The 9,578-nt window shown below is 40.9% G+C and overlaps 2 gene segments (V, D, J or C); both read left to right on the plus strand.

The window, feature by feature from the left end:
• Window positions 1-428: 428 nt before the first annotated feature.
• Window positions 429-2,540, plus strand: LOC111953216 (Ig lambda-1 chain C region-like). The segment is given in 3 exon segments: window positions 429-458; window positions 918-969; window positions 2,006-2,540. Coding segments are annotated over 3 exon segments (402 nt in total).
• Window positions 2,541-7,730: 5,190 nt separating this feature from the next.
• LOC112072047 (Ig lambda-3 chain C region-like) lies at window positions 7,731-8,954 on the plus strand. The segment is given in 3 exon segments: window positions 7,731-7,751; window positions 7,918-8,023; window positions 8,542-8,954. Coding segments are annotated over 3 exon segments (447 nt in total).
• Window positions 8,955-9,578: the final 624 nt, after the last annotated feature.

Below are 9,578 nucleotides of genomic sequence, written 5' to 3' on the forward strand. Positions count from 1 at the left end.
CTGGATCCTGAAGAGGAAAAATATAAATTGATCAATGAGGATGAATAAGAAATTATTTATATTTCATAATATTGAATGCAGGTACATTAATCATTGACTGATTTCAAACATTATACAATGCACTCAACAATATGTCATTTTTCCATTGTAAGAGTTAGAAAACAACAGACCTTTGAGGCAGCAGCAGACCAGTGTCCAGATGAAGATGGTGATCAGAGTCATGGTTGTCATGGTTTCTGTTGTGTTGAAGGACAGCTCTCAGTCCTGCAGTCTGAAACTCTCAGGGCTATAAACACTCCCAGAGCACTGAAGCCTGAGCTGTTAATGCAAATCACCTTCTCTATGGAAATACCCGACCTCAGAACAGAATAATAAACTGCTAATAATAATCATGTGAAATGCTTTGTATTTCTGTTGTTGACAGCAAAATGGCACAATTGTCAGTATTGATATTTGTGGTAAATGACAATGTTTCAGTCTGCCCATATGCATTATGATAACATATGACATCATTGGAGGAAAAAACATTTTGCAGTGAATTTGGGTGAAGAGACATTAAGGAGGCTCACAGCAGAGACTTCATTAATCAGTATGCTATATAGGTACATAAAGTACTTAATTATTGTGGTTGTCTCACCAAGCTATCTTCAGATGAATGGACTAAGATGCTCTGGATAAGAATATCTGCTAAATGACTCAAATATCATGTAAATGTAAATGAAAAAACATGAGTATTACCTGCTATAATATTTCCTATATTAAGAGTGTCAAATACTGTAATTGTATGTAAAGATGTGTAATGCTTTATGAGTTTAGTAAAGTTCTACAAAGCTGTGTGGAGCTATATGAGTGGTTCTGTTAGTGCAGAATGTGCTCACTCTTGTGTGAAGGAGGTTTTTGTACGGCGTCTTATCTAGACTGAATCACTGTGGTACACGTTCGGTGGAGGGACCAAACTGCTGCTGAAAAGTAAGTGTTTTTCCTTTACTACTTACAAAACACTACAGAATATAGAAATACTCAACACCAGATATTTTAAGACTCGAACTCTGTAAATATTTTTATTTATTTTAGAATGCAAAATGTTAGCTACCGTCTGTGGGAGACTTTCAGTTGTGMAGCCAAGCAACCTGTCTTTGAACAAGTTATACAAAGAAACAGATTTTTTATTCAAAGAGCTTTAATCAGGTTAAGTTCTCTGCTATGACACGTGAATTACACAGAGAATGTTGTTAGTATAACAGAAAAGTTCTGGTCCCTTTTATTGTCTGATATTATTGCGAAGTGGACTGACTTTAAATGATCAATCTGTGATTGCTACATACATTTTGGGACTTTTAAATTAATTACATATACCTTTTGATTCTTGAGTAATATATATATATTTTAATGTATGCCTCATGAGCTTAGTTCAACTGCCATACTCTTATCAGAACCCAAAATAGAATCATGTTTTACTAAATTGTTTGTGAACAATGTAATACTCTAGCTTCAAAACATGGTTGAAATTAAAATGTGTAACTTATTGATGGTCAGTCCTTACATCCTTAGTTCTGTCTATGGATTTGAGAGAGGTTACATTTCTCCAGCCCCATCCCTCAGCTGTTTAACAAAAACAATGGCGGGGAGGCCACTTTGTTGTTGTTTGAACAGCAGACTGTCCCTTTCAATGACACAAACACTTTATTGAAGTAAGGGACACGGAAGGTGCACCACAACCCACAGCAGAGTATAAAGTTACTTAATATCTGTTTTTAGCAGTGTTATTGAGCGATAAGATCCTTAATGATTGGGGACCTTGTCCCTAGTACAGCAAATATAGATGAAAATACATTGCTAAATAAAAACTCAGCAACAGTGATGTACTTTATTGTGCATTTATGTAATTGTTGTTGAGTTGTGAGGTGTTGTGTTCTCTGTGAACCTTAATAAGTTATGTATTTTATTGAACACTCTATTTCTCTCTCCTCTGGAATGTAACATTAAAACGTTCTCTYCTCTCCAGCTGGTCCTACTGTCAGTCCCACAGTGTCTCTGCTCCCCCCCTCCTCTGAGCAGCTCTCTGGGGGCTCTGCCTCACTGGCCTGCCTGCTGACTGGCTACTCCCCTCAGGGGGCGCTGGTGAGCTGGGAGGTGGACGGGCTGAAGGTGAGCCAGGGGGTCGTGACCAGTCCAGAAGAAGAGAAGGAAGGCCTGTACAGACGCAGCAGCACCCTGACCCTGAGCAAGGCAGGCTGGGAGCAGGGAGAGCTCTACACCTGCAGGGTGTCCCACTTCCAACACACCCAGGCCTCCCCCCTTCGTAGGAGCCAGTGTCTGGTCTAGGACCTACTGGAGGAGGCCCACAACAGGAGCTCTGTTTGGGGCCTAGTTGGAGCAGTAGTAGTGTGTTAGAGTGTTAGTACTGTTGGGGAGACCACAGTCTGGGTAGTAATGTGTATTGTATAGAGTACAGGAGACTTCTATGTGTTCTGTACTCAGACTGTTACTGTGATGTTGCTGTCTGCCTCAGTTCTAATAAAGTTGGATTAGGAAAATAACATGATGGATTAGTTGACTTATTTATTTACTGTGACAACAAATGGAAATGTAGTTACAGCTAGATCCAGTTCTTTGTCAGATCTATATCTATCTTCCTAATGTGAGTAAGCAACAGTATGACAGCTGTCCTGTAGTGAATATTTGTTGAATGTGTGTTCTGCTGTTTCATACTCGGTCTCTCTCTCTATCTCTCGCTCTCTCTCTATCTCTCTCTCTCTGTCTCTCTCTCAATTCAATTCAATTCAAGGGGCTTTATTGGCATGGGAAACATGTGTTAACATTGCCAAAGCAAGTGAGGTAGATAATACACAAAAGTGAAATAAACAATACAAATTAACAGTAAACATTACACATACAGAAGTTTCAAAACAAGAAAGACATTACAAATGTCATATTATATATATACAGTGTTGTAACAATGTACAAATGGTTAAAGCACACAAGTTTAAAAAATAAATAGGCATATAAATATGGGTTGTATTTACAATGGTGTTTGTTTTTCACTGGTTGCCCTTTTCTTGTGGCAACAGGTCACAAATCTTGCTGCTGTGATGGCACTGTGGAATTTCACCCAGTAGATATGGAGTTTATCAAAATTGGATTTGTTTTCAAATTCTTTGTGGATCTGTGTAATCTGAGGGAAATATGTCTCTCTAATGATGGTATACATTGGGCAGTGAGGTTAGGAAGTGCAGCTCTCAGTTTCCACTCATTTTGTGGGCAGTGAGCACATAGCCTGTCTTCTCTTGAGAGCCATGTCTGCCTACGGCGGCCTTTCTCAATAGCAAGGCTATGCTCACTGAGTCTGTACATAGTCAAAGCTTTCTTAAGTTTGGGTCAGTCACAGTGGTCAGGTATTCTGCCACTGTGTACTCTCTGTTTAGGGCCAAATGCATTCTAGTTTGCTCTGTTTTTTTGTTAATTCTTTCCAATGTGTCAAGTAATTATTTTTTTTGTTTTCTCATGATTTGGTTGGGTCTAATTGTGCTGTTGTCCTGGGCTCTGTGGGGTGTGTTTGTGTTTGTGAACAGAGCCCTAGGACCAGCTTGCTTAGGGGACTCTTCTCCAGGTTCATCTCTCTGTAGGTGATGGCTTTGTTATGGAAGGTTTGGGAATCGCTTCTTTTAGGTGGTTGTAGAATTTAACGGCTCTTTTCTGGATTTTGATAATTAGTGGGTATCGGCCTAATTCTGCTCTGCATGCATTATTGGTGTTCTACGTTGTACACGGAGGATATTTTTGCAGAATTCTGCATGCAGAGTCTCAATTTGGTGTTTGTCCCATTTTGTGAAATCTTGGTTGGTGAGCGGACCCCAGACCTCACAACCATAAAGGGCAATGTGCTCTATGACTGATTCAAGTATTTTTAGCCAGATCCTAATTGGTATGTTGAAATTTATGTTCTTTTGATGGCATAGAATGCCCTTCTTGCTTGTCTCTCAGATCGTTCACAGCTCTGTGGAAGCTACCTGTGGTGCTGATGTTTAGGCCGAGGTATGTAATGTTTTTGTGTGCTCTAGGGCACGGTGTCTAGATGGAATTTGTGGTCCTGGCGACTGACCTTTTTTGGAACACCATTATTTTGGTCTTATGAGATTTACTGTCAGGGCCCAGGTCTGACAGAATCTGTGCAGAAGATCTAGGTGCTGTTGTAGGCCCTCCTTGGTTGGTGACAGAAGCACCAGATCATCAGCAAACAGTAGACATTTGACTTCGGATTCAGTAGGGTGAGACGGGTGCTCAGACTGTTCTAGTGCCCGCGCCAATTCGTTGATATATATGTTGAAGGGGTGGGGCTTAAGCTGCATCCCTGTCTCACCCCACGACCCTGTGAGAAGAAATGTGTGTGTTTTTTGCCAATTTTAACCTCACACTTGTTGTTTGTGTACATGGATTTTATAATGTCGTATGTTTTACCCCCAACACCACTTTCCATCAATTTTGTATAGCAGACCCTCATGCCAAATAGAGTCGAAGGCTTTTTGAAATCAACAAAGCATGAGAAGACTTTGCCTTTGTTTTGGTTTGTTTGGTTGTCAATTAGGGTGTGTAGGGTGAATACATGGTCTGTTGTACGGTATTTGGTAAAAAGCCAATTTGACATTTGCTCAGTACATTGTTTTCATTAAGGAAATGTACGAGTCTGCTGTTAATGATAATGCAGAGTATTTCCCAAGGTTACTGTTGACGCATATTCCACGGTAGTTATTGGGGTCAAATTTGTCTCCACTTTTGTGGATTGGGGTGATCAGTCCTTGGTTCCAAATATTGGGGAAGATGCCAGAGCTAAGGACGATGTTAAAGAGTTTTAATAATGCCAATTGGAATTTGTTGTCTGTATATTTGATCATTTCATTAAGGATACCATCAACACCACAGGCCTTTTTGGGTTGGAGGGCTTTTATTTTGTCCTGTAACTCATTCAAGGTAATTGGAGAATCCAGTGGGTTCTGGTAGTCTTTAATAGTTGATTCTAGGATTTGTATTTGATCATGTATATGTTTTTGCTCTTTATTCTTTGTTATAGAGCCAAAAGATTGGAGAAGTGGTTTACCCATACATCTCCATTTTGGATAGATAATTCTTCGTGTTGTTGTTTGTTTAGTGTTTTCCAATTTCCAGAATTGGTTAGAGTCTATGGTTCTTCAATTACATTGAGCTGATTTCTGACGTGCTGTTCCTTCTTGTTCGTAGTGTATTTCTGTATTGTTTAGTGATTCACCATAGTGAAGGCGTAGACTCAGGTTTCCGGGTCTCCTATGTTTTTGGTTGGACAGGTTTCTCATTTCTTTCTTAGATTTTTGCATTCTTTATCAAACCATTTGTCATTGTTGTTCATTTCTTCGGTTTTCTATTTGAGATTTTTTAGATTTGATAGGGAAGCTGAGAGGTCAAATATACTGTTAAGATTTCTACTGCCAAGTTTACACCTCACCTATTGCAGTGGAACGTTTGTACCCTCTCTCTGTCTCTGTCTCTGTCTCTCTCTCTCTCTCTCTTCTCTCTCTCTTCTCTCAATCTCAATTTCAATTCAATTCAATTCAAGGGCTTTATTGGCATGGGAAACATATGTGTTAACATTGCCAAAGCAAGTGAGGTAGATAATTTATCAAAAGTGAAATTAAACAATACAATAACAGTATAACATTACACATACAGAAGTTTCAAAACAATAAGACATTACAAATGTTATATTATATATTACAGTGTTGTAACAATGTACAAATGGTTTTAAAGGCACAAGTTAAAATAAATAAGCATAAATATGGGTTGTTCTCTCTCTCTCTCTCTCTCTCTCTTCTTCTCTCTCTCTCTCTCTCTCTCTCTCTCTTCTCTGTCTGTGTCTCTGTCTCTGTCTCTGTCTCTGTCTCTGTCCTGTTCTGTCTCTGTCTTGTCTCTGTCTCCTTCTCTCTATCTCCTATCTTCTCGTCTCTCTCCTCTCTCTCTCTCTCGTCTCTCTCTCCTCTCTCTCTCTCTCTCGTCTCACTCTCTTCTCTCTCTCTCTCTCTCTCTTCTCTCTCTCTTTCCTCTATCTGCTCGCTTCTCGTCTCTCTCATCCTCTCGTTTGTCTCTCCATCTTCTCTTCTCTCTCTCTCTCTTCTCTCTTTCTTCTCTCTCTCTCTCTTCTCTCTCTCTCTCCTCATCTCTCCTCTGTCTTTGTCTCTGTCTCTCTGTCTCTGTCTCTCTGTTCCTCTCTCTCTCTTCTCTCTCTTTCTCTCTTCTCTCTCTCCTCTTCTCTCTCTCTCTTCTCTCTCGCCTCTCACTATTCTCCGGGTTCATTGACTTCTGGGTTGCACTTCTCCTCTTTTATTCTCTTCTCCTCTCTCCTCTCTGGGTTCCTTCTTTCTCTATCCTGGTCTGGTCTGACCGCGCCTGGGTGAGACAGACCCCTGAACACCCGCTGACCCCTTCTCTATTCTGGGAGTGAGCTAAAACCATCCCACCCTGACCATGTAAATCAGGGCTGCATTCAGTGAGGTGAAATATTTAGAAGATTAAAGATAGAAATGCAATGAATAGAGCTAACACCACATGTTCTTTTTGGCAAATAATGATGTCTGTTCTACACAATTAATTTATATCTGAACATTCCAGAGGTGAAGTTATGGTTATGTTTGTGTAGAGGAGGTGGTTGGGTGAACTATGATCCTGTCATGAGTAACCAGCGTAACATTGTCCTGGTGTGGGACTGTCTAATGCTGTGTGAGGATCTTAAGTCTGTGTTCAGTGTTTCATGTCATAGTCTGTTGTCCCTCAGCACCTGTTTCAGATCCCAGCTGCAGCAGTACAGTTTCTGAGAAGTCTGACTGAGGGAGGTTTTTGTACGACTCTAAATCACTGTGTGTTCTCATCAGTGTACGAACCCATGCAGTAGTAATCTCCAACATCCTCAGCCTGGACTACACTGATGGTCAGAGTAAAATCTGGTTCCGCTCCACTGCTACTGAAATGACCAGGAGTTTCAGACTGACGTCGACTTATTTTATAGAAGAGGAGTTGAGGGGACTGTCCAGGTTTCTGCAGGTACCAGCTCAGGTCATCATCCACCCCCTTGCTGGCTGTGCAGCTCAGATATACAGTCTCTCCCAGACTAACAGACTTGACAGTAGGAGACTGAGTCACAACTCCAGCAGACGATTCTGGAAATGAGAGGTGGAGAACAAGTCAACAGAATCCATATAAAATAACTGTAATCTCTCACCATGTACAAGCAGTATCAGAGAGGCTTCTCAAAACTTCTCTGCTTCTTAACAGATGCTCTCTGAAGACGGCAGTTCAGAAAGGTCAGAGAGCAGACTTTCTCACCCTGAGTCAGGAACCCCAGTGTGATCAGCAGTGGAATCAGTGATAACATCTTCATCATGTTCATCATCATCTGTGGCTCTGAGAAGACAACAGACTGGGCCCAACGATGATAATGTGTCAAGACAGATCTCAGTCATGATGTCTGAAACTCTCAGGGCTATAAACACTCCCAGAGCACTGAAGCCTGAGCTGCCAATGCAAAGCACCTCCTCTATGGAAATACCCGACCTCAGGACAGATGACGAAACTGTTACTGCAACACAATAATATTATTAAACATGGAAGGAAATAGCTGACCTAAATCTGTGGAAGGCCTGGAATTTACCATAGTATTTATTTACATGTAAGTGTTTTCATTCAGCCCTAGTGTATTTAGATTCTATATGGCTGCCTTCTTGTACTTAGTGAGTTTGTCAGAGATATTACACATCTCCAACATTTATATTTTATAGTCAGCAAAAAGTAATAGTAATAATCTAAAATATCAAACTAAATGAATTTGAAAGTTATGACATGTTTGTGGTGTTTTTGACAGACAATCAGTGGTAGGGTTGAATGTGTGTTGTGTAGAGAGTTACTGGTGTGTGTAAAGTGCAGGAGGTTGTTGTACGGCTGTTCAATGAGTCTGTATCACTGTGGTACACTTTCGGTGGAGGCACCAAACTCATCGTTGACTGTAAGTACAAGAGATTTATCCTTCTTATAATACAATCAATTGAACATTTATAAAGTCACAAAAGTAATTATTCAGAAAAGGTTGTAGTTGTGAATGTTTAATTKATCTGATTCTRATAGTTTGCGATGTTTCCACATACTCTAATGATCATTCAAGGACAAAAACTTCATATACCAAGAAATAATACTTTGATGTGTTCGATGTCTTTAAATACACAAAAACAGTACAGCAGCATTATTAAACATGTTATATTGTAAGCATGTAAGTTATATTTCTGTACTGTACTTTAATGCATCACTGACTGTAGTGTGTGGTCATGCTTCATCGATGATAGTGGRGGGAAGGAAAAGAGTGTGTAAAATATATTTATAGATAACCTGCCATGTTCACAGACTATTTCATACAATACAAATATCATATTTGTTTCTTCATATTAAAGTTGCTGAAAGTTCTTCAAGGTTCTTGTCCAGTTTAACCCTTACATGTCATCTCTCTTTCCCCCTCATCCTCTCTCCTAGTGGGTGTGGTACCTCCCTCCCTGACTGTCCTACTCCCCTCCGGTGAGGAGCAGGACCAGGGGAATGTGGCCCTAGTGTGCCTGGCTAACAGGGGCTTCCCGGGGGGCTGGAAGCTGGGTTGGAGGCTGGGGGCCGGGGGGGCCTTGCAGGGCAGCCAGAGCCTGGAGGTCCTGGAGAAGGACGGCCACTACAGCTGGAGCAGCAGCCTCACCCTCCCCACTGACCAGTGGAGGAAGGCTGGCTCAGTCACCTGTGAGGCCACCCTAAAGGACCAGACCCCCGTCACTCACACACTGGAGCCACACCACTGCTCCCAGTAGACACCCTGTACACAGAGAACACCTATCTGTCATTCTATCATTCTAAATATCTATCTAGAGCTTCAGCTCTGGTCATCAATCTGGGATTCTGCATCTTTAAATCTGTACCTGTGTTTTATTGATTTTGCTTTTAGATTGGAAATGTTAACCTAATAAAATACTTTGTATTAATGTCWAACAAGGTGTCYMTGATTTTTATTATGTAAAGAAATAGAAGTGAATATCTGTGGACTTGTGGTTGTTAAACAAAGACTAAACTGCTCTGTAACAACATGAACATTAGAAGGTTGGACGGGGGTGAGGGAGGGAGGGTAGKGGGTAGACCCCCTTGGGACAGTGAATACCTGGGGACAGGAGCAGAACCACATCATCTGACCATTATAGACATGGGACGAGGTTATGGAATATAGTTGTTAGTTTTGATCGTCACTAAACTAGTTGGTGTATTTGAGATTCATTTGTGAGTTGTAACCAGATGTTCAGTATGGGGGTAAAGTGGTGGTTATGAATATCTGGGAATAGAGGTGCTCTATTCTGGGAACCACATTATCTGACCATTTGTGGTAAAGTAGTGGTTATTTATGCTTGGTGATGTCATATAACCAGGACCTGAGTTGTGTGTTCAGTGAACCAGTGTTTCATATCATAGTCTGTTGTTCCTCAACACCTGCAGTAGGTCCCAGCTGCAGCAGTACAGTCTCTGTGCAGTCTGAGGGA

The sequence above is a fragment of the Salvelinus sp. IW2-2015 genome, unplaced genomic scaffold, assembly GCF_002910315.2.
Source record: "Salvelinus sp. IW2-2015 unplaced genomic scaffold, ASM291031v2 Un_scaffold1809, whole genome shotgun sequence".
NCBI lineage: Eukaryota > Metazoa > Chordata > Actinopteri > Salmoniformes > Salmonidae > Salvelinus > Salvelinus sp. IW2-2015.